General features: G+C 37.7%; 1 protein-coding gene across 5 annotated transcripts in view; it reads right to left on the reverse strand.

The window, feature by feature from the left end:
- Positions 1 to 3348: 3348 nt before the first annotated feature.
- LOC126298333 (PHD finger protein 23B-like) overlaps positions 3349 to 25757 on the reverse strand; it is a 44271-nt gene continuing 21862 nt past the window's right edge. The window contains exons 4-7 of one of the 5 annotated variants that reach the window (XR_007552595.1): positions 21312 to 21612; positions 15618 to 15668; positions 12402 to 12616; positions 5852 to 5936 (exon numbers count right to left, since the gene is read on the reverse strand). Coding sequence is in view for 4 of the 5 variants with exons in the window: in XM_049989628.1 (XP_049845585.1) it covers positions 5710 to 5936; positions 15618 to 15668; positions 21312 to 21612 (579 nt within the window). In the remaining variant the exon portion in view is untranslated. Of the gene's footprint in view, positions 5937 to 12401; positions 12617 to 15617; positions 15669 to 21311; positions 21613 to 25757 lie in introns of all 5 variants that reach the window. The other 4 variants (XM_049989628.1, XM_049989629.1, XM_049989630.1 and 1 more) reach the window with 4 other exon arrangements.

Raw genomic sequence — 25757 nt, forward strand, 5'->3', positions numbered from 1 at the left:
TACAAAATAATCTGCAACAGTCTTCCAACCCAGTGAACCAATTAATGCATTGAACCAGAGAGACCATGCATTTAATATGAAAGTCAGGAATAACTTCATACAAATGTCCCACTGTAATTGTTTTCAGTTAATTCAAAGACAAATATGGCATCTACATTTGTCACTGGTCCTGAAACATGCTCATATAGTTTTTGCATATCTGTATTACTGTTTAAGTAACCAGGTTCAGGAAAAAAAACTGACGCTAACAAAATTTTACAGCAAAATAGTTTGCATTTTATAGTGGAAACTATGTACATTGTCAGAGATAACAGTCATCATCCACTCTGGAGTGCAGAATGAATACAATGTGACATTCATGATTAATATAAAATAACATTCATGGAAAATTATAATAAAATACATTTAAAACACATCTAATTGTATTAATAGTAATCATCTGAAGTTAAGAATTTTATTTTTACAGCCATAAAATGAAATTTAAAACATCATGATCAGAATTTTAAAACCAACTGAGATCACTTTGTATATACATATTTATATGAGTGAGTACAGTAAAATTCTGGGAAATAAAACACACACACACACACACACACACACACACACACACACACACACACACACAAATAAAATAAAATAAAATTTGCAGAACTACTGCAATAAATAATATTTTCTTCACAACTAAAATGTTTAATGTGCTCTTGAATTTATGCAAATTATGAATTAATAGGTAAACCCACCCTTGCATCATAGTGCACCCCTTTATAAACTACAAAGATTGTACTCCATTCTTTATGCTTTTATTGCCTTTGATTTGAACTAATACTTTTAGCATTTTCCATCTCCTATAAATAGTTTCCATCATTAAGTCTCTTATAAAAATCAAATTACATCAACAAGCAGTATGTAGGTTGCTTATGACAGCTTTCTTCTCATTCATAGTCAGTATGAAAATTGTTATGTACTACAAAATTTACTCAAACTGGAAATTTAATAGAACACCAGATCTAATAAAACATTTTGATATACACTTCATATCAGATAAAAATAACCGGCATTTAATGGCAGTATTTTATTATTTATCTACTTAGCACTAACACACTTAAAAAAATCTGATGAAACCAAGTCTTTTCCTCAAGATTTCATCACTCAAATATACATATTTTCCAACTCATACCATCTGTCAGTACAGAGTGCTTTCTTAATCGTCACATTTGTTTTGTTTGGACATCTTCCCATTTCACACCTCTTCCCTTCACCCAGATAATTTCCCACACTGGTTTCTTTTCATTTTTTCACAGTTCCCTGCAGAAGTAATTCCCAATGTCAATATTACACCTCTTCTTCCAATTCAGTGGAACCAATAAATATATCTAAGTCAACAGCCTCTCAAGTCTTCCAATTTGCTGTTCTGATTAATTTTAATTATGCTGTTTACTAAGTATTTTTGTTCAGTGTTTAGCATGCCATCAAAAGTGTGATTGTTACAGATTATCCATAGACAAAGGCAGTCAATGTCCTTAAAATAGTCCTCAATAACAGTAACACTTGTACTAGAGGGTATTTACTACCAGTGGACATCTGTGGTCGATTAGTACTGTCTCTTCCTATCTAGAAAGAGATCCCTGAATACCTTGCTGGAGTATCATCACTTTAGGGAAATTGCAGTGTAGAGATTTGCTTATCTATGACTAAAGTGGTACAGTAACAAATTAGTCTCTGAGGGATGCCTGGATGCCACGATACCTAAACAACTTGGACGGACAACACTGGTATTAGAGTTAAGAACTTCTACCTACCTGCAGATTGGCTGGATGAATTGACTGATGGGGTTAGTGTGTCAAGCCAGGAATATTGCCCAGAGTGGAAAGACATGAAAGACAAATGCCAATGGACTCGACTATATCTGAGACTCAAGAAGAGGGTTGGGTTGTTTGGGGAAGGAGACCAGACAGCGAGGTCATCGGTCTCATCGGAGTAGGGAAGGACGGGGAAGGAAGTTGGACGTGTCCTTTGAAAGGAACCATCCCAGCATTAGCCTGGAGGGATTTAAGGAAATCACGGAAAACCTAAATCAGGGTGGCCGGACGCGGGATTGAACCGTCATCCTCCCGAATGCGAGTCCAGTGTCTAACCACTGTGCCACCTCACTCGGTAGACTCAAGAAGACCAAGAGACTGAAATCTGCAGAAGTGAGAGAGGGGTGAAAGTGTGAAGGTGTGAGAGATGGCTCACCTAAAAAGTGCCTGCAGATTGTTTGCTGATCATCCATCATTTTGCAATTAGGGAAAAGTTTCATTCAATTTGTTTGTAATCAAGGATTATTTACTTATATCCAGTTTTAACTTATGTGACTGGCTGTAACAGTATCAGAAGCAGGTAACTATCACATCAGTAGAAGATTACAATAGTTGATAAGACACTCCCCCAACCTTCATATAAGGTATAAATTTTACAATCTCACAGTCTTGTAACTGTAAATAGTAACAGAAAGTTTAGTGATCCAGAAATATAGTGTGTGCTTCGTACCTTTGCTGTAGTACATATCCTGTCAAATTGACAAGCATTTGCAACACTATTCCTGGAATCCATTATTTGTCACATTGCAGATGTATATCTGTTATCAAAATAGACCACATGTATCACTAACAAGAAAACATTCCCAACTTTACTTCATATTTTAAGGAGAAAAGAAGCACACTTGCAAGGTGTTAGCTCCAGGAATTGCTCCTATGCCAAAAATTCGGACCATAATTCTTATAGTACGCAATTATGACCTTCTAAAAGTGTAGCTTTTGAACTTTCACATGCACTGCCCCACTGCAACTGCCCAATGGCCGAGCGCGAAGTACTGTACAGTGCAGAGGTTTGTAAAATACTGTTCTGACATTGGTAACATGCTTGTTCTCCATGTAGAAGTGCACGTTTCTCACCTGTAGCTGGTACCCGAGATCTCTCTGCTTCGAATATTTTTATGTTGCCATTCATAAATGTAGTAGTAAATGAATGAAATGAATTAGTGTGTCATTAAAGAAGCTGGATAGACTATCACTGTTGCGCATTATTTTCTTTGGATTTTAAGCCTGGTTCTGTTAAAGTGAAGTACATTTTCAGAAGAGGCACTATTCTTAAATATGATTGTCATGATTAAATTGTGAAACAAATATCATTCAATTAGTAATAATTCTTCAGTTGTTTAGCTTCATACATTTTGATTTTGAGGTGTGTATATAGTTACAGTATATCAAGCCAAGAGTACTGATAAAATAATATTGGGAATATATGTGCGAGAGGTTGAAATTACATACTATTTTTCATGTAGAACAACATGACATGTTCTCGAACGGGACACACACACACACACACACACACACACACACACACACACACACACACACACACACACACACTGGGCAGCTGTGTCCATCTGCCCTCTCCTTTTCTATTACTTTCAACATACCATGACTAGTGGGGCGCTCTGGTTGTCACAGTACTTCGCACTCAGGCATTAGGCGGCTGTAGTGGGATGGAGCAAGTGACAACTAGTGCACGTTTAAAAGCAATACAGAGTGAAAACAAAAATGCTGGTAGGCAATGCATCACATCAGATACAATTTAAATTCCAAGGTAGGTGTTGCTCCACATTTTAATATCAGTTTATACTTAAAGAGTACTTGCATAATTCATAGTTTTTATGATCTGCAGTGGCATATCTAAGCAAACACTCAACAGCATTCAACAGGAGTCTACACTATTTATGACACTCAATGCTATGAATTACACATACTTAAATATCTGGCAAATATAGTACGAAGTTTAGCATTTTCCACAGCATTGTTTTTTCAGGACCACAACATCTGAGTGAAGTATAAGTGAAATACAACAGAACTAATTTTCTAATCAGACACTCAATGTCCAGAGCACACAATAGTTTTGAAATCGTGCACAGATCGGCCATTGTCTCTAGCAGAAAACTGCAACAGCCACACGGGTTTAGAATCAGAATTCCCCCCCCCCCCCCCCCCCCCCCTCATTTTATTGACACTACATGGCCCCCATGTTGCAGTTAGGCAAGAAATAAATCATGAGTACCTTTGGCAGGCATGTTCAGAAAACTGCAGTTTAGGTAGAGATCATTGCTTGAATGGCTTAGTTTAGAGAAAACTACCCGAGTGAAACCTGTGATGACACCTGTAACTTTTTACCAATGTTCACAGCAGTTTTTGGTATATTTACTTGCCAGTTTTCCATTTAACTGAAGAACTGCAATTATTCTGCGTTGTGCTGAATATTTCCTGTTTTGTAGTTTAATCTACTGAACTATACTTTCGAGACATTGAACTATGGTTATAACCTGATTATTTCTAGAATTTATATTTTTCCTTCTCCACTGATTCTTTTGATTTTTCATACAGAAAAAAAGTTGTTCCCGACAATTTACTTCTCTATTTTTACCTCTGTGGTTTCTCTGTGTAACTACAGCTGCAAATATAGGACAATCAACTGTAGAGTGAATCATCTTTACACATCATGTCAAATCAATTACTGTCGAATGTACATACCAGCCTGCCTAGCACATTTCAACCTCTCTTTGACAAGGTACAGCATAATTTATTAATTTTGAGCCTAACTTACTAATTTTGCTATACACACACTAGACTGTTTCACGTCCAATCTCTCTGAACTGGCCAAAATACCACTGTGAGGTTTTACTAACATTTCAGCACACTTTTTAGTAATGTAATAACAAATATAATGACTGCAGTACTTCATTTTCTGTTAAATCTATGGTGCTCCTGTCCACTCAGACCCCATTTCAAGTATCTTTTTCAATCTCCTCACATTGATCTTTCCCATTATTTTCAGGTATACACATATGTAAATTAATGCATGTCATTTTCACAGCTTTTAGCACCCTGTAAAACAAATAATAATACCATTTGCAACTGATAGGTCATTACCTTCCTGATACAACAACAGTACCGAAAATACATATACACGTGCAATACACTGAGCAAACGATCTGGTCCAATGTTAAAAAAAGTTTATAATTACTATAGCCTACTACTAGCATAGAAAAAGTTTGCCCTTCAGTTCTTCCAGAAAACAAAGTAACTGGTGCATTACTTCAGTAAGCAGCTGTTATAAATAGGCTTGCAGTTTTTAAAAATCCCAGGACATGATTTTTATTCAGATAGCAACAGGGCTGGTATAAATATGTTAATCTCTTTTTACTAAAAGTTGATCCTTATAATAGTACAAAAAACAACAACTGCAACAATAACAAGAACAATGACAACATTGTTACACAGCCAGATTTCAAATAAAGGTTTTTGTTTCCTTTTATTGCTTCATTAAGTGTTCACGATTCTTGTCATTCCAGTCACTTGAAAGACCTAATTGGTAATGGCCTAGACGTAAAATAACTTTTATGATCAGCACTTTCACCATCTGCTTACAAAATCACCAAGCTGACATAAGTTTCCAAGCCAGCTTGGAAAGGGACCTCAAATTTGTGGAAACCATTTAATTCTTGTAACTATTACAAGTAATTTGTACCTCACTTAATCCATATAAACACACACACACACACACACACACACACACACACACACACACAAAGCTGCAAAACAAGAAGTTCCTGTCGAGCAATTTTAACTCGAGGCTTCCAAGTCTTTATTATAACCCTGTTATTTATTATTATTATTTTCACTTATGTCTCGATAAAGTTGTACGTGACTGCTCCGAGTCACCACTATTCTTGTTCTTCTTATTCTTCTTACACTTTGTACAGAAAAATTCTTCTGGAATATTTGACTTCTTAATCTTCACACAAGATAGATGCATCCATGTAAGGCACTTTGAACACTCTATCATAGGTCTGCCTGCATAAGGTCTTCTACAGAAGCATGTTATCAGCCCGTAGGAGCTTTTGTCTGAAACAAAAGCAGTATTTCTTTATTAACACTCAATACTCTGCAACCAGTACAGAAGCTAGCAGAAAGCTTTAATGAAAAGTGTGACAGTATAGTAATAACTAACTTCTGAGCTTGGGCAATCACCATTAGAGCAAAATATTGATAACCAATTAATTTTACAGACAAAGACAACAATTATTAAAAACTAGCAAAGCTTCATAACAAATCTTACAGCTCTGCAATTCAAATAAAAAAGAATTTAGTCTTAAGAGAATGGAGGCTTTCTTGGAAAATTTCAATTATTGTGTCTTTTGAGGTTATCAGTCTATCGGACAAACAATGCTGTTACTTGTGTTACTTGGTTGATACGCCAAAATGGTTTCATCAAAATTTAATTTATTTCAGTGTGCCTACAGTTACTAATTTTTCAACATCACTGCTACAAACATTAGGTGTTCTGTTTAATCTAAATCAAATCTTCATTTCTGCATTTTGATTTGCCTTTGAGATAGTACCACTGTATTTACTCTAATCTAAGCCACACATTTTTTTTCCAGTTTTTGTAATCCAAAAAACCACCTGCAGCTTAGGATTGAGTGCAAAGTAAACGGAAGTTCTGAAAAATGTTGGTACGTGCCGCCACAACTAACTTTTGGCATCAAATATATGTAGCACTACACAGTCATACTTTGCAGGCACGAAGATAAATACTGGCGCCAAAACCTCTGCGTCAAAAGGAAGAGAGAGAGAGAGAGAGAGAGAGAGAGGGGGGGGGGGGGGGTAGATGGGTGGGGGGGGGGAGAGCTTTTTTCTCCATGCCGAGTTTCGACCACTGCATTTTCATACATTATCCAACGAAGTAAATAGAAACTCCATATTGTTCATCTTCAAATGTAGCAGTCTTTCGAATATTCATTGAAACAAAAATAAATTTCTTTGCACAAAAATATCATCAATGCACAAGACTTAAGGATTTATGCACGAGTTTATACTCTGGGGCTCATTAAGATTTCACGTAGCGGCACCAATTGCTTTGGGGAATTTTGTGAAGTGCTTGTTGGTGTTAGTGAACCATAATGAGGTGCTTCCATTATAGTGCCAAATTCAAGAGGGGAGTTATTTCTTTTGTGGAACAAAGTTCTAATCGTGCTGCAGGTCTGCGATACGGGATTGATGAGAACAACTTCAGGCAATGGCGACTGCAGAGAGACAAATTAATTGAATGTTGAAGTAGCAGGAAAGCATTTAGTGGGCCAAAGTGTGGCCGATATCATGCACTAGAAGTGATTTTAAATGAATCTGTTAAGGAACAGCATCAGAAACTCCTGCCTGTGAAAGCCGAAATTTTAAAAATTACGGCACGTGAAATTACTAGAGAGCAATAAATCGAAAATTTTAAGGCTAGTCGCAGCTGGATTGATCTGTTTATGAAGCGCTGGGGTCTTTCACTTCAGAGGCAAACTTCAGATGTACAGAAGCTGCTGAAAAATTATTAAGAAAAACTTGTGGAATTTCAGCACTTCATAATTAGGCGGCGCACAGAAATGCAATACATTCTTGGACAGACAGGAAATGCTGACCAAACTCCTGTAAATTTTGACATGCTGTCAAATTATACGGATGATGCCAAAGGAAAGAAAGACATAAGTGTTCTTACATCAGGGGGTGAAAACAGCGGCTGTCCGTCATGCTCGCTTGCACAGCAGATGGACATAAATTACCCCATTCAAGTGAAAGACTTTGGCGAAATCTGAAGTGTTTCCAAAAATTAATTGAATGAACAAACAAAACTGGGTGGTTTTCGGAGGACATGGTGCTGGAATTGATTAGGCGCGTGTGGAATCATCGTCCTGGCACAATGCTTAGTTAACGGAGTCTGTTGGTAGTTAGATGCGTATGCAGGCCATACAACACATGCAGTAAAATGAAAATTAGAGAATTCTGCAAACCACTTGAAGTCTGTTTGAATAAGCCATTTAAGCACAAGCTTAAATGCATGTACACAGACTGGCTTTCGAAAAGCGACAGACAGCTGACACCAATAGGATGTGTAAAAAGCACAAGTTTGTTGGAAGTGTGCCAATGGATTTATGATGCATGGAAGTGTGTTCCAAATCAGACACTGCAACAAGCATTTAAAAAATGTTCGATATCTGATGCACTAGATGGTAAGGACGACGATGCTCTGTATGAAGAAATGAACAACAAAGAATCGAGTGATAGTGATTCAGAATCATGACTGATATTTTAAACATTTCGTATAAGATTTATTACAAACCTAATAAAATATTGTTTTAAATTTATGCATTTAATTTCTAAGTTATTTTCATTCTTATTTTATTAGTGTTGCTGTTCTGCATTGCACATGATAGAGAAGCATGGAGAGCTGCATCAAACCAGTCTACAGACTGAAGACAACAACAACACACACTGCATTTGAAGTCATCACTAAAAAGCTGCTACGAAAATCTGACTGGCACGACTGTTTGGGATGTATGTCAATATGGCCAACTCTACGTTCTGAATTTTTTCCTACCTGTGACAAGAGATGGTTGCTAATACGAACTTTTATGAATCGTGAATCACATGCAGTATTCTCTTCACCATAATAATAATACGAATGTAAACATTATGCCATGTATTCTTTCGTGTTGGCGCTATCTCATTTAAATCCTGTCTGCCTAATAAACTACGAAACTAGAGAGAGAGAACAGCAAACGTGGAAGAATATACATATCATATCATGTTTATTTTCTATTATTCTTGTGCATAATAGTGATAGCAGTCAGAAATGAAGCACGACAACCAACTTGATTTTTAAATCTAAGATGACTAATTTCTGTGCAGAATTTAATGCACTAAAGAGGCGTCAGCAAAGATTTTCAAATGGAGAAAAATTTTTGCTAAACTCTCGTTCAGATCATCATCTATCATATGCAGTCTATTATTTGGTTTTTGTTGATCATTATCAAAAAAAGCAGCAGTGTAAGCAACAAATAGCAGTCTCTTGCCATTGTTTGGCTAATGAGACAATTCCTCTCCTTTTTTATTGGAAGCGGCGGTAGTGCGCACAAAAGCAAGCCTCGCTGCGAGTGGGAACAGGTCGTAAACACTCATCATCAGAATGCGACAAACAATGCACGACACAGTACAATACAGCATTTTCAGCCTAGAGTGACGTAAACATGTATAACAAAGAGAATGGTACTTATCAGATCAAAGCAAAATAAGCAATCGATTCAAACCAGATGAAGAATATGAAAAAGGAAGGGTACCCGTACAAATATGGACGAAGCGCCTGACACACAGCAATGGCTACCTGGTAAAGCTCAACTGCTAAGCTTACAACTTGAACCAAACTACTGTTCAACCTAAATTGTGTCTCATGTTACACTGGACCAACTTTGTTTCGATTTGGAGGTGCGGTCTAAAAGTTCTCTCTCCCCTTGAATTTCTAGTCTCAAATTTCAGGTGCGTCGTAGATATGGGATTTTTTTTTCCCCCTTGATTTCGAGTCTCGTTTTCCATGTGCGGCTTAGATTCCAGTAAATACGGTATTTACTTCATTTCAGCATTTTGTCAGTCAAGTACAAACATCTATTTCTTTTTTAAGTTGCATGACAAACAGCTTTCAAATCCTAACCAGCTGATACATTATAACAGTTAAGGGGAAAGAATAATCTATATGCTAACAAATATGTATACAACGCAATAAGGTATTCATTAAATACTAGGAAAACTGTTTACAGAACACTCCCAAAAGTGCCTAAGCAAGGCTAAATAACGGAAGACAGTCTCTCATAAGGTCTTTAAGTTGCTTATTACACTACACAACAAAAATCAAATACGTTCACACTCATTAGCCACGCTTGTGGTACAGACAACAGTATGCATACAATAACAAAACATGACTAGTGCGGTTCTGTATGCAGGGGTCACAGGATGAGTCATCAGTATTCAGGGATATGACAGGAATGATCATTTGAAGCATGTTTTCTCTGATACACAGCATCTTCAGATCCTTCAACAGGTCACTTAGAGGTTGCTTCTAGACCCTTTCAATCATTTTATACACCCTCAAAATAATGTGCTATTCCAATAGTACATTGCACATATTAAAATGTATTGTGTCTCCAAATGGATTTAAAAAGCATTTGGACAAATCTTAAATAACCTAAACACACCGAGCCCATTTCACTTGATATGAATGGCATTGATGGTGTGTTGTAGGGTTAGGAAGAATTTTCTGAAACTAAGCATTTGGAGTGTTAACCTTACATGGAAGTGAAACAGGAATGATAAACAGTACAGACTGGAAGAGAATAGAAGCTTTACAAATAAGGCGCTACAAAAGAATGCCAAAAATTAGATGTGTAGATCAGATAACCAGTGAAGAGGTACTGATCAGTGGTGAAAGTTATGGCCCAAGATGACTGAAAAAATGAATAGGTTGATAGGACAGATTGATTGTTAATTCAGTGTGTGTGCGTGCGCTCACGTGTGGGGAGCAGTTGGAGGAAGGGGGGGGGGGGAGGTCAAGACTAAAAATGGGCTGCTGAAACATATCACTTAAACGTCACTTCACAAGCGCCTTACAGTTGGCGGTATGACTGATAAATGAGGAATGTGAGGCAATGCATCTTCTGCACTAATTACAGCACAACAACAGAAGGCAGTTCTGGCTACCACATTGCCAGCTTCTATGTAAACACTGTACATTTCTATGTGACTGCCTGCCTCTATACAGTTGTGAGCAGAGCAACAGAAGCCGGTTCTGCCTACCATGTTGCCAGGTTCTATGTAAACACTGTATGTTTCTATGCAACTGCCTGCCTCTGTACAGTTGATAGTTGGGCTTTGGAATTATAAAAAACACATGAGTTTTATGACAAAGAAAAAGAATTTGTTTCTGTTCATGGGCATCCATCAATTTCAGCTGATAAAGTTTTAGAGCATACCTCAAAAAATCTAGGATTTAGTCAAAGAACTGTTATAAGGAAAAGGGTGCTGCTTCAAAACCTGCAGGATACTGAAGTAAACCACATGGAAAAAAGCCCCTGTGAAAAAGAGTGTATTTTTAAGCATTTCTGGAAAGAAAACAACAAAGCATTATCTAGCTACAGATCTTTATTTGTTCCAAACTGATGCAGGTCCTCAGCACATTGACAGATATTAAAGCTGCAAAGTATATTCCACATTAGCTAAGTTGCTAAGTTGCCAAGTTCTCTAGAAGAATGTGTAAACTTTTCTAGGGATGGAAAATATGACTTAAAATTGTGTCAAAGAGCATGGGCTTCTGCTTTAAAAAGATAGACCGATGGAAACCATTGCTCAAAGAAGCTCTCATGCTGTTGTGGATCGTAGTATTTTCTTACATGAAATTGTAGTAAAGGATATACATTCAGTTACATGGTCAGATACAACCTAAGTCAATACTGAGCAGCTGATGAATGCTGGATAGATGATACTGCAAATAGTAGCACTCATGAAAAAAATGGTAAGAGTAGCCAGCTTAACTGTCCCTATACAGGTCCTTCAAATGGTTTTGTGCATGATGGACTTAATTTTTCAATCAAGAAAAAACTGTGACAACCATTAGCATATGGACCACCCACAATTTCTGTGGCGATTTAAAAATTTGTTGCTACAGTTTAGTGTCCTGACAATGTTTGTAACAGATAATGCAACTTACCATTTGGTGATACTAGGCAAAAGTCCAACAAGTGAGCGGAATGAAAATATGGTGCAGTGGTTGCAGGTAACAGACAACTGCGTTGTATGATAAAGCTGCTGTTATATTCATAGTAAAACAAAATAAGCCTGTCATGTCTACATATGTTGTAGACGAAGTTGCAAAGGAACAGGATCATATGGTAATTAGGCTACCGCCTCATCACTGCTATTTTAACCCAACTGAATTAGTTGGAATGTTTTCAAGGTTTACATTTGAAATAATAATAAATAACACTGTAACAGAAGTGGAAAAGCTGTCAAGTGAAGGTCTTGCTATTACAGATACCAACTAATAGAGGAAAAAGTAGACCACATTGGTACACTTACTACAGAAGCACTACTGTAAATGAAGCACTATTATAAATGACAATGAACAGATGATGATGATGATGATGATTATAGCAATGGTTTTGGTGCAAAGTCAGGTGAGAGTAATGGAGACCTGAATGGAATTGTGCTACTGACATCATAAATCATTGAGTGCAAATGCATCCAGAAGCAATTCTCTCTCTCTGCAATGGAATAGGCTATGCACCTCATTCTTTATTTCATTCTACAATTGCGAATAGCATGTTCTTTGTTATGCTTAGGTGTACATTATTGTATGACTTTTATACACAGCTATTACAGTAACAATTCGGATCAACTTCTTGGTTGTTGGTTATTTCATGGTTTCATATTACACTGTCAAACATTTTAGTCTGTAGCTGTTTCCCCCATTGTCAGAAACATGTCCTTTTTTATACTTACATATACTTTATTATTCTGTGACTTATATGCACGGTGATTGTAGCCTACATTTGTAAAACATACTTCGGAGCTATCAGCTGTGGGCGTGTGTGGTAGCAGCTTTTGTGACCTCACAATCAGAGTGTAGCCACCAACACGCAAGCTCTCATGTGACATGTTTCAGTAGCCCGGGTATAGGGCGGAGAGCTGCAGCAAACCAATCTTAGGACTGGTTACTGTAATAACAGCAGACATGCAATATAGAACAAACTCGTGACTAGTTAAACTATGACATAAATGTAACTAAAAATAAAGTTTTAAAAAAAGTCTCAGGCTTAGTTTCACACGGGATCACACCAATATGAACTGTCTCATATCATCTAGAAATTTCATCAAAAATGCTCATGACATGAACTAGACTATCTTTCTTAAAATTTGGCAAATTCTTCACAAAGGCATTCACAAGTACCTGTTAGAAAATAACATGATTTATAATTTGCACAAGTTTTCTAGACATCTAAGTAAGCAGTTGCCACGTTCCACTAGTCAGTGCAAACACTGCACCACCTATATACGTAAGAAACATGCAGTTTTCAACTACCATGAAACCTTGTTCCTTTGGCACATTATGATGCACTTAATAAATAAAACTATCTTCACTAATTTACCACTATCACTAAAAATGGAATTCGATAAAATTAAGTCAACAATTATACTGATACAGGAAATAAATGAAATCTTGATGCAACTACAAAGCCCACTAAGCATCAAAAGGCACAATACAATATTATAAATATGCACTGACAATCACATGTGAAAGGAATTGGGCTCTTTAAGGATATTTTTAACAACACCTTGTTTTACAACAGCTGTAACACCCCCTCCCAGTCCCCACTCTTTTTTTAAAAGATCTGAACAAGTGAAAATATTGATACAGAAAAAAATTACAGTTGCATTCATTAATAAAACCATGATATATATGGAGTACCAGATGTGTAAGGAGGCTTGTTGCACTCTTTTCAAAGAAACTATTCTGGCATTTGCCTTCAGCAATTTAGGGAACCCATGTTGAGATACAAAATTTAAGAACAAATTTAACCAACATTTCCAAATGTACATATTAAAACAATAAATAAATAAAAAGGCACTCTACATCATATACATGGGGAATATGATCCATGCACATGAAAATATCTAAAACACCCAACCCACAATTACAAATTTATAACTATTGTGTACAAACGCGAAGCAGCAGAGTGCAAGTATGTTGTCACTATATCAGCACTATTCATAACAATGCAGTCATAGACCTCAAATTATTTATCACAAGCATAGAAATTTGTGTCAAATGATTTAAGACTGAACGTAAAAGAAAATATGACCACATTCGACCCTCCTTCCCTGTGACTAGTTTCATTAAAGATAAATTAACTCAGTGACAGTGAATGAACAGTCTGTTTACGACATATGTTCCTACACTCCACCAAAAGTCAAGATCAGCAGAGATCCTGCTCACCCTCAGAGAAAAACACAAACATTGAAATGTTTTTAGCACTGGACTGACTGAATGCTGAATTATGGGACTCAAATGGGTTCAACTTAGAAGACTGCTACCACCATTAACCAAAATATTTTCCAAGTACAGAAATCTGAATCAGTATTCTCCTTCAGAGTAGACGTAACAGTAGTTTTTGGTGGAACGGAAGAACATGGCTCTGTAAACTGCTCGTCTACTGCCACTGAGTACACTGATTATGATGAAACTCGTCACAGTGTAAGGATATGGTTCAAGCAGAAAACACCTGTGCATTAATTTGCCACAACAAATAGTTTCTTTGTAATACAAACAATTATTTTTATTATTTGCTAAATAAGCAATTATTAGCTCTTTTCATTTTAAAGAACAAAAGTAGCATATTACTCAAAGCTGTAAATTTCTATTTGTAATTAATGTAAGAATCTCACTAAATAATTCATTCCACTGATTCCTGCAGCAAGTCCCTTCTGCAAATCATACCAAAGTACTGTCTCATGCAAGCCCCAAGCTACCACCACCTCTGCTGTCGTGATATCTGTAAAGTGGAGTGTTAAATACGAAGCAACCAAATCTACTTAATTTCATGTACTGTCACACTGATAATATTAAATGAAAATTTTCTGGCGAGAAAGATTAAAGAGTATAATAGTTTAGATACACAGTAATTTAACTTCCACTGAAAGTCTCGCATTAAAAGTAGATCCAACAGGATTTCAGACAAGTGTTCAGTGGAAATATGAGGCCCTAGAAGCAATTTACTTTTGTTTTTGGATCACAGTGTATGGTGCACCGTTCAACCTGTCACCACTACAATCTAACTGTTCTCAATGAGTTAGTATGCTGTAACAATTTAGCAAAGTACAGTGGAGTAAGTGGTGTGGTCCAAATAGTCAAAGGATATGCTTGCGGGAGTGTCCAAAGAAGCCCTTGAATGGGACTAAGACCACTGTGACCAGAAGTGAGTGTAAAACAACCCTTTTAGTTGGCCTTTTTATGGAGGAACCTAAAGGAGGAACAAAGAGGGAGTTAGGGCACTGGACCAATAGTGAATGCTGCATGAGAAGAGAGTGGATGGGCCCAGGAGAGCATGGGAACCCTAGAAGGAAAAGCATATAAACTCAGATATGGGGTGAGGGTAATCATAGAAGTCCAGAAAGGGTAAAGGCCAGTAAAAAGTGGGACTCAGATATGCAAATACATGACAGCAGTATTGAGATTAAGCAAGGGCACCTATGTAGGTTACTTATCATACAGTCCACTGAGGATAAAGAGTGAATGTTGATCTTAAGTTTCAATGGATTTTTCACTGGAAACTTTTTTTAAAAAAAAATGAGATCTTTTTTCAAACAGCAAGAAAGTGCAGAAAATAAGCATCTTGGCTATTAATAAACCATTTTTCATAGAAGGTAAAATAAATGAAACTTCAAAGAAGAGGAAAATGAAATCTCAAAATACACAATGCCATGTAACACAAATTTTAACATTTTCTGTGCCCGATAGATAATACTTACAGCAACACAGAAATATAAAAAGCACTGAACACACTAATGCATAACTCTCCTTTGCATTTAACTGAACTATAAAATGTGCCTAGAGCACAGGAATCAATGAAACAAACACCATTTGAAGAGAAACCAATGAACTCCTAAAAGAGAGAGACAGAGAAAGAGTTGCTGGTAAGAAGTTATGCTACTCCTTACCCGACAAATGAATTCCTTTCCGCATCCGGTCTTGGGCTGAGGCAGAGCTGGCTGAAATTGGACAGCCAAGCAAAAAATAAATCCCACATTTTTTATTATCAAGAATATGAAACAGCAATAATGAATTCCTCAGTGTATGTTTAACAATTATGAAGCATTAGCTTACATAATTTGCTTCTTAGATAAAAATTTCAGGATTTGGACTGCCAACAGGTCAAATGGCGAAACAAAGACCAGCACTTACTAACTCTACAGTGGGAGACTGGAAGACATAAAGCATGCCACACTTTCAGTAATGTGCCACCACAACAAACTCTGGGAGTGATGACACAGTTTGAGATTTAATTTGTCCCATGTGCTCCCACTCCATTGCTGGTAGGTGATGGTCTCAGTCTAACTGCAGTATCACTAAAACAACTGGTTTAATTCCTTACACCACATTGCTGCAAATGCCATTACGAGGTACCACTGGAACTTTCTGTAATCACACTGAAAGTTATCACAAAACAATTATAAAAAAAACATGTTGGATGTCCGAGAAATATGTACTGTACTACAGGTACAGAGTCCCTGAACCTTAAACAAGACAACATTTAATGCCCCTGTGGTTGTAGAACACTGGTTAAGTATTACATTCTTTTAAAGGTCTTCAGTGACAAGCCACAGTTTTATATCATTACATTAATGGGCCAATGTAGGGCACGTGTGTTTTAAGACAAACTGATACACAGCTGAGGGCAGAACATTCCAGATGATGGAATGTTTGAGAAATTAATATTATATATGTTTTTGCATATTCAAGATTTTCATACTCCACTGTTTGTACAAGGGTTGGAGCTTTAATAGTGGCAACTATTTATTTACAGTTCGTAAAAAATAGGTGTGTGTTCCAAAGTTTTACTGACCTTCAAAATAGTCACCAGCATTGTGTATAACCCGTTGCCAGCGATGTGGAAGTCATACGATACTCTAGCCGTGCCAGTTGTGTTGACAGAACGAGCTGTGCTGTCTAAGGCCCAATGAATTTGTAGCAGTTCTGGAGCAAATTCCGTGAAGGTGGTATAGCACTTAGCAGCCACAACAGCCAAACAAATCAGTAACAGCTTGCGCTGGACGGGCTTGAACGTTGTCTTGCCAAATGATGGTCAGGTCCTTCATAGAGTATCATCACTTCTCTCTCTAAGCTGGTTGTACGTAGTGTTCCAAAACTGAACAGCATAGAGACAGAATTGATGACACTTTCTGCAGGACCTGACCGTCATTTTGCAGGACAATGCTCAAGCACGTACAGTGCAGGCTGTTACTGATTTGTTTGACTGATGGGGCTGATAAGTACTATAGCACCTACTGCACTCAACTGACTTAAGCCCTTGTAAGTTCAACTCTATTTCTAAACTGAAGGAGACACTTCACGGCATTCGCTTCAGAACTGCTACAAATTTGTTGGGCAACAGACCGCGTCGCTCTAACTGTCAACGCAACTAGCACTGCTAAGAGTATCCTACGACTTCCACATCGCTGGCAACAAGTTTTACACAATGCTGGTGACTACTTTGAAGGTCAGTAAAACTTTGAAACACGTATCTATTTTGTACAAGCTGCAAATAAATAGTTGCCACTATTAAAGTTCCAACCCTCATATGTATTAGCCAAGACTATGTCTAGCATCCAATATTCTCCAGCAAATGGTTAATCACTGCACAGTTATGAACAGTGACTTCAGATGCCAAAGACTACAATCATTTGCTTTTGGAGCTTCTCCAGATATGACACTACTGGCTTCTGTCCCTTCAACAAGCAGGAAAGGTAAACACTACACTATTTTTAACACCGCGAAATAATAAACATCCAGGAAAAGGGACAGTCATTAGAAAGCACTGGATTGTTGAAGGAATCTCCATCATACAAAACTGTTCCACTTCTGAACAAGAATCCTGAGAAGACAATTCAATAACAAATTGATAATTGCTTGAAAGAGGGCATGAACACTATGCGTTTTAGTATATGAAATCAATGACTGCAGTTCAGACTTAATCAAATGGTGAAAAATGGTAGATAAGAAATGTAGCAAAGGTCCAAATGACAAAGGCTATGGAACTAACTACTACTGTATGCCAGAAAATTAGACACCCCAGGCTAATACAATGTATGCTGGGAATAATACCTCACGTACAGGTTTTTCCATTCATCTGATGACTGCCTGCCTGGGATATCACAGCCACTCCACGGAACCACACCTGCCAGTCGAATAGGATCCGCAGAACTGCACAATGCCGCCCCCCTCTTTCTTGTGGTTTTTAGCCTGAAGGCCATACAGATATACGCGCCTTATCGGCCAATGTCATTCGAGCAGTGAAACAAGCAGCACGAGTAACAGTGGAGTTTGCGAATGCAGCAATGGCAACAGTGAATAATTCAATTCCAAAATGAGTGTTTGTTTATGACTCATATGTGCATACAGAGACCATTTGTACTATCCGGTGATTGTTTGCGCAGAACTTTCCCGGTGTTTGAGTTCCGAGTCATGGCGCAGTTTGCAAATTAGTGAATAAATTTTGTGAAACGGGAAGTGTTCAAGATAATAAGCATAAAAGATGACGAACAGTGTTTGCAGAAGCCTGTCTCAATGACACTGGATACTGCCCGGAAAATTTCCATAGAAAGTCTCTTAGACATCTTTTGCAGCAAACACAAATATCTTGCACCTTTGTACAAAGAGTTGCTAAGCTGCTAGGGCTAAGACCCTATAACGTATCAGTAGTACAAGAACTTCCAAATGGTGATCCTGCGCACAGGGTTAAGTTATGCAAATGGGTTTTAAAACAAGTGTATGACAGTCAAATGGATCCTTATCTTATTGTTTCCAGACGAGGCTTGGTTCCATTTAAATGGGTATGGAAATTCCCAAAACTGTAGATATTAGAGAGCAGACAGACCTGTTGTGCTTCATGAGGAACCCCTTCATGTCCAGGAACTAGGGGTGTGGTGCGCAGTTAGTGGTGGCAATAATACGCCCAATTTTTTTTAATGACAGAGATGTAGGTGAAAGATACGTGCAAAAAATTTTGTGGCTTATTTTTAATGAACTGAGTGAAAGAAGGAAGCTTCAAATTTTTTCAACAAGATTAAACAAGGGCTCGTACAACTAATGTTTCTTTGCACACAATTCATGACGTGTCTGCAGAAAGTGTGATTAGTAACAATATCTGGCCCACCAGAACTCCTGATTTAACTCCATGCAATTTTTATTTGTAGGGTGCGCTGTAGGACAAAGTCTACACAACAAATCCTCTCACAATATAATATCTCAAGGATAATATCTGTGAGTGAATTAATTTGATATCTCAGAGAGAATAACTTCTTGAGTAGATGTCAGAAATGCGTGGAAAATAATGGCAGTTATAGCACCTCCTTGCGTGACATGGGTGAGTACAAAATTAATTTGCTTATATTTTAAATGGAGTCATGTTGTACTGTAACAGTAGATGGGTGACACGGCATCTGATCACCTGGCAACAGAGCTCTCACTGTGCAGCATCTACTGCAACGCACATGTAGTCATCAGATAAATGGAATATGCTGTATATGACCCCACAGCTTGTTTTGGGCCATTCCTGCATGCAGCATTTCAAGTAGTCAGCATTATCAATATGACTGACATGCTGCCCATTCAGCTTTCCAAATTATCATATAACATTTAAGGGGGATCCCAGTGGTGTCTGCATTTACAGGCCTGGAATTTAAGCCTGGTGCATGACCTATTGCTTACCAACAGCCCCTATTATAGGTTTTCATGGCCGCTATTTTTCACTCCATAATGTTTTATGTAGCTTAGAAAAATGTAAAAGGGAGTGTATTTATAGTGATTTTCATTTCCTACAATGTGTCAACACTCTCTTATTACTTTTGTACAGCTCCAACCACTTTAAATTGTCACTCCAAATTCCTGATATAAACTCACATTACAAAGCTGTAAAAAATTCCTAACACAATGAACAGAAAACAGAACAAAGTTGTATGAAAGTCTATTTTTACAACAAAATGCACAGAAACCCAGTAACAGGAATATAAACTGAAAGGAAAAATCGAACCCCATTAATGGCCTGAACATAAAGGTATTCAATGTTTTCTCATTTTTCTGTGCCTTTCTGGTGTCTGGTACACCACACAATATGTTTTACTTATATATTCCCCTAGATAACACATTACAAATTCAATTATTCCTGTTTTGCACCAAAACTCTCTTAGGGACACTTCCAGGCCAGTTTACTATTGATCAACTACACAATTCATCAAAGAGTCAGAATTACTTTCATGAAATTACGCCACAATGAACTCTTTTGTTTTTGGTTCACAAGTTTTTAGGAAAGCTGGCAATATTTGTGAAAGTAGATTTTTATTTCTGATGCAGTTCCGAGACAACACTTCTGAAACCATGCGGCCAGGCAGTCAGATGTAGATTCAGAACAACAGTCTAAACATTACAGGCATACTGCATGGGCTGAAACTAGTTACAAAAATTAATACTTCACAGATGTAAGTGTCCAATATTTTCAAAATGCTGCTAGCCACAACCACATATAGAAAGACGACGACTTTAGACAGTGACTGTGTGACGCGTGTTGGTTTATGACCTTTAACATAACATTAATGGTACTTGCTTCTGTCCTAACTTAAAAATGTGCAGGAGTGCAACTAATTCAAAGCTTTTGATCAATATATATACATTCACACGTAAGCTGAAAGCACAAACTCTAGCCTCCTGCAATGAACGAACAATGCTGGTCACAAATGGCAATGAACTTACTGGGATATTTGAATTAATGTAAGGCCAAATACACAAGGGAGCATTGCAACAGCTCACTGAGCACACTGCAATACAAAAATGGCTGTTTCTGCGAAATAACACAGTATCTGACAGAATGTCATCTTCTGGTTTAGGCAGTGAATATTTTACAACTTTTTCTCACAGAAATTACGCTATCTGCAATACTTTTTCAGCAGGAGTTAATCTGGGACACAACAGGATTTAATTACAACTCCAATCCAGAACCTTAGCACTTTTCATTGAGATAGCTGCTTCCCGTCTTATGAGGCCTTGTGTAGCTAAGAGTCTGCATTTACAGTGACTGATCCATAACCCCCCCCCCCCCCCCCCCATGGGTAGGACACACACACACACACACACACACACACACACACACACACACAGAGAGAGAGAGAGAGAGAGAGAGGAGAGAGAGAGAGAGAGATATTTTTTAAAACAACCCTGACATCCTGAATCTTTCCAGATTTATCAGTGACAGAATTTTTCACTTCTCCAAAACTTAAACACCTCATGCCAAACAACTGACAATTTCAGAACAGATTTAGCCAATGTTTATCCATTTCTTTTTCTCTTCTTTTTGTGTGTGGGGGGGCTACAGTCATTCTGATGTTACAGTTCATAAGAAGGTTCGACAACTGTCAACAGGCTATAGCAGCAAAGCATTCCATAAGGCATTAAATCTAGTAACTGTAACTTAATGCCCATACGTCAGGTCTAAAAAGCACACTACTGTAGAAACAGTGTGAACAACTAATTATTTAGAACTGATATCTATGGTTGGAAACCTAAAAATCATCTTAGAAATTAAAAAAATCAAAACATGGCATAGTGGGACCAAGAGGTGAAAATGAGAAGAAATAGCTTACCCTCCTCATCACCTGAGTCACTGGTGGACGAAGAAGATTTACTTGATCTTGAAGGAAACCTTTCACGCCCATGGCTATCCTCAGAGCTGGCTCCAGATTCATCACTTGGTGATCGAGATGTATTTGATCTTGAGTCAGTAACTGAATAGTCATTAATCTTATCTGAACTATACGCTGAAACACCATGTCTAGAACTACTGGCCCGAGTTGCAGATACTTTCTGCCTTCCACTACGTTGATCAATTCCAGATCCAAGTGGTGATGAAGTGTAGTTTTTTATTATCTGTTGGTCTGACTCTTCCTGCAATGATTTTAAAACACATTTCCAATACTCATCAATAGTAACAATAAAGTTTTTTCTACAGCTACATACAACAGCTGTAACACCAATCAGCTGATTCATTCATCTATACTGAAATTAAAAAATATGGTGATACAATTACATAAAATAGTTTTTAAGTAAAGAACTACATGAAACAGTGATATAATATCACTGAGGCAAGATAATCCCCAGTGATTTGGATACCTCCAATTTTTATTCTGTGCTGAGGGATCTTGTCAATTTCTTTTAATAAGGCTGAACATTGCAGGTAAGATCATTAATTCGATTATGTCTATTTATTAATAGGGTCATCATTCCATTTACTGTGTGGAACTGTATATACTGTGTTTTGTCAAAGTTTAATGAGAGCCCATTCGCAGAGAACCACTCAATGATTTTCTGAAAAACATCGTTTACAATTTCACCAGTTAATTCTTGTCTGTCTGGTGTGATAGCTATATTTGTATCATCGGCAAAATGTACCAGCTTTGCATCTTTGTGAATATAGAATGGCAAGTCATTAATATAAATTAAGAACAGCAGAGGACCCAAGACCGCACCTTGCGGCACCCCATTCTTGATTGTTCCCCAGTTTGATAAATCACCAGAGTTCTGCACTCTTCCAGTTAGGTACGATTTAAACCATTTGAGCACTGTCCCATTCATACCCCACAGTACTTGAGCTTATCTAGAAGTATTCCATGATTTACACAGTCAAAAGCCTTTGATAGATCACAAAAAATCCAAACAGGTGACTTCCGGTTACTCAGAGCATTTAATATTTCATTAGTGAAAGTATATATAGCATTTTCCATTGAAAAACCTTTCTGGAAACCAAATTGACATTTTGTTAAAACTTTTTATTTTTACAAAGGTGTGAAGCTACTCTACAAAACATTACTTTTTCAAGAATTTTGGATAAGGCAGTCAGAAGAGAGATTGAGCGATAGTTGTTGACATAAGACGTATCCCCTTTTTTATGCAGTGGTATAACAATGGCGTTCTTCAGTCTATCTGGGAATATACCCTGCTTCAGAGAGCTATTACATATGTGGCTAAGAATCCCACTTATTTCTCGGGAACAAGCTTTTATTATCCTGCTGTGAGCTTTTATTCTTGAGAGAGTTTATTATCTTCCTAATTTCAGATGGAGAGGCGGGTGGAATTTCAATTATATCAAATGGTGTGGGTAAGGCCTCTTCCATTAACTGCCTTGCTTCTAATGAACATTTAGATCCTATTTTCTCTACAACATTTAAAAAATGATTATTCAAAATGTTTTCGACTTCCGGCTTCTTGTTTATCAAGTTTCCATTTGATTTGATGGTGATGCCGTCATCCTGTACTCTTGGTTGTCCTGTCTTCCTTGTAATAATATTCCAAAATGTTTTGATTTTGTTATCAGAGGTATTAATCTCAGATATGATGCACAAGCTTCTGGACTTCTTAATAACCTTTCTTAATGTAGCACAGTAGTTTTTATAATATTTGGCTGTCTCTGGGTCATTACTTTTTCTTGTGCAGTTCCCTTTTGTGGTTACAAGATATCTTTATTCCTTTAGTAAGCCTAGGTTTTTTGCATAGTTCCTTATAATTAGATTTAACTACTTTCTTGGGGAAACAGTTTTCAAATTCTCTTACAAGTGTATCATGAAATAAGTAATATTTTAAATTAGCATCAACCTCCTTGTACACCTCATCCCAGTCTAACTGTTGAAGATTTTCTCTGAAACTTCTAATTGATGAGTCATTAATTGAACGCACAACTTTGGAGGGTAGCTTTGGATTACTGAATGGAGCTATGTCATATACTGTAACTAGCTGAGCATCATGATCAGAAAGCCCATTCTCAACAGGACAAGAATTTATGTTTTTAAACCTATCTTGGTCTATAAAAGTGTTATCTATCAATGTGCTGCTGTCCTTTACCACCAGAGTACGAAAATTAATGAGAGATGTTAAATTGAAAGAACCGAGCAAGACTTCCAGGCCATTCTTCCTATCACACTCTTTCAGTGAGTCAACATTGAAGTCCCCACAAATAATTCGCTTTCCCCTATCTGACAGATAGCACAACAAGGCATCCAAGTTTCTCTATCAATATAATGTCCTGTACTTAAGAACAGATTGTACATTCACTTATTTAAAAAAGCAAACAGAATAAAGCTGAAAATGTAGCACATTAACTGGAGTCAGTGAACAGGGTAAAATGCTCCAGAATTTAGCATTATACATTGACACTTGAATGAAAGAAAAACAGCTTTCTGAGCTTCTCATCAAACAACTTTTAGCAGCTTTGGAGCTTCTTGCAGCTCCTGGTTTGGGAAACAAATACACCACCATATAATTTACTTCCACTCACTCAGTGTCTTATAATTTTATGGAAGTATCTCATCACTTGAGGAAAGAAGCACCTACAGCACAAAGGCAGCCGTCTCAGAAGAAAAGTGTTGTTCATAGCTACAGCACCAAATGAAAAAATTTATAGCCGTCAGTGATTCAGAAAGACATTCGATATGCAGTCTTAAATAGGTTTCATTCTTTCTCTGATAATCTACAAGGTTACCAAGGAAGCAATAGAATTTTTAAATATATTCTGAGATCTTTTCTTCTGGAACACTATTTTTTATTACATAAGCAAATCTTTAGGTAAATACTTGTAGAATGAGTAGCACTGTATAAAATTATGTTTATTTTGGTGTTTCCCTTGTATCCTATGTAATTATAAATATTAATAGTTTTTTTATATGATAAATTACTTTCAGCAGAGTTCAACATTGCTTACATTGTATAAACTACGCATGGGAACACTATAATTTGTAATTGTGGATGCAAATCAAGGTATCTGCTTGCAATCTCTTGAACAACAGTTTCAGAAGTCAAGTTTTTTAAAGGTATATTGTAATCGATTTTCTGTGCTTGTGTTTTTATAAATACATTATTACTTGATTATATTAAAAACAAAGATTCCAAGACTTACCAAGCGGGAAAGCACCGGTAGATAGGCACAATGAATAAAACACACAAACATACAGAATTTGAGCTTTCGCAACCGGCGGGTGCTTCATCAGGAAAGAGGGAACACACACACACACACACACACACACACACACACACACACACATTTAAAGGCAAAGAGTATGGGCAGAGATGTAAGTCAAGGCAGAAGTGTGGAGGCAAAGATGATGTTGAATGACATGTGAGGTATGAGTGGCGGCAACTTGAAATTAGCGGAGATTGAGGCCTGGTGGATAACGAGAAGAGAGGATATATTGAAGGGCAAGTTCCCATCTATGGAGTTCGGATAGGTTGGTGTTGGTGGGAAGTATCCAGATAACTCTGACGGTGTAACACTGTGCCAAGATGTGCTGGCTGTGCACCAAGTCATGTTTAGCCACAGGGTGAGCCTCATTACTAACAAACACTGTCTGCCTGTGTCCATTCATGCGGATGGACAGTTTGTTGCTGGTCATTCCCACATAGAAAGCGTGACGGTGTAGGCAGGTCAGTTGGTAAATCACGTGGGTGCTTTCACACGTGGCTCTGCCTTTGATCGTGTACACCTTCCGGGTTACAAGACTGGAGTAGGTGGTGGTGGGAGGGTGCATAGGACAGGTTTTACACCGGGAGCGGTTGCAAGGGTAGGAGCCAGAGGGTAGGGAAGGTGCTTTGGGGATTTCATAGGGATGAACCAAGAGGTTACGAAGGTTAGGTCCTATGAAATCCCCAAAGCACCTTCCCTACCCTCTGGCTCCTACCCTTGCAACCGCTCCCGGTGTAAAACCTGTTCTATGCACCCTCCCACCACCACCTATTCCAGTCCTAAAACCCGGAAGGTGTACACGATCAAAGGCAGAGCCACGTGTGAAAGCACCTACGTGATTTACCAACTGACCTGCCTACACTGTCACGCTTTCTATGTGGGAATGACCAGCAAAAAACTGTCCATCCACATGAATGGACACAGGCAGACAGTGTTTGTTGGTAATGAGGATCACCCTGTGGCTAAACATGCCTTGGTGCACAGCCAGCACATCTTGGCACAGTGTTACACTGTCAGAGTTACCTGGATACTTCCCACCAACACCAACCTATCCGAACTCCGGAGATGGGAACTTGCCCTT

The sequence above is a fragment of the Schistocerca gregaria genome, chromosome X (assembly GCF_023897955.1).
Source record: "Schistocerca gregaria isolate iqSchGreg1 chromosome X, iqSchGreg1.2, whole genome shotgun sequence".
NCBI classification, from domain to species: domain Eukaryota; kingdom Metazoa; phylum Arthropoda; class Insecta; order Orthoptera; family Acrididae; genus Schistocerca; species Schistocerca gregaria.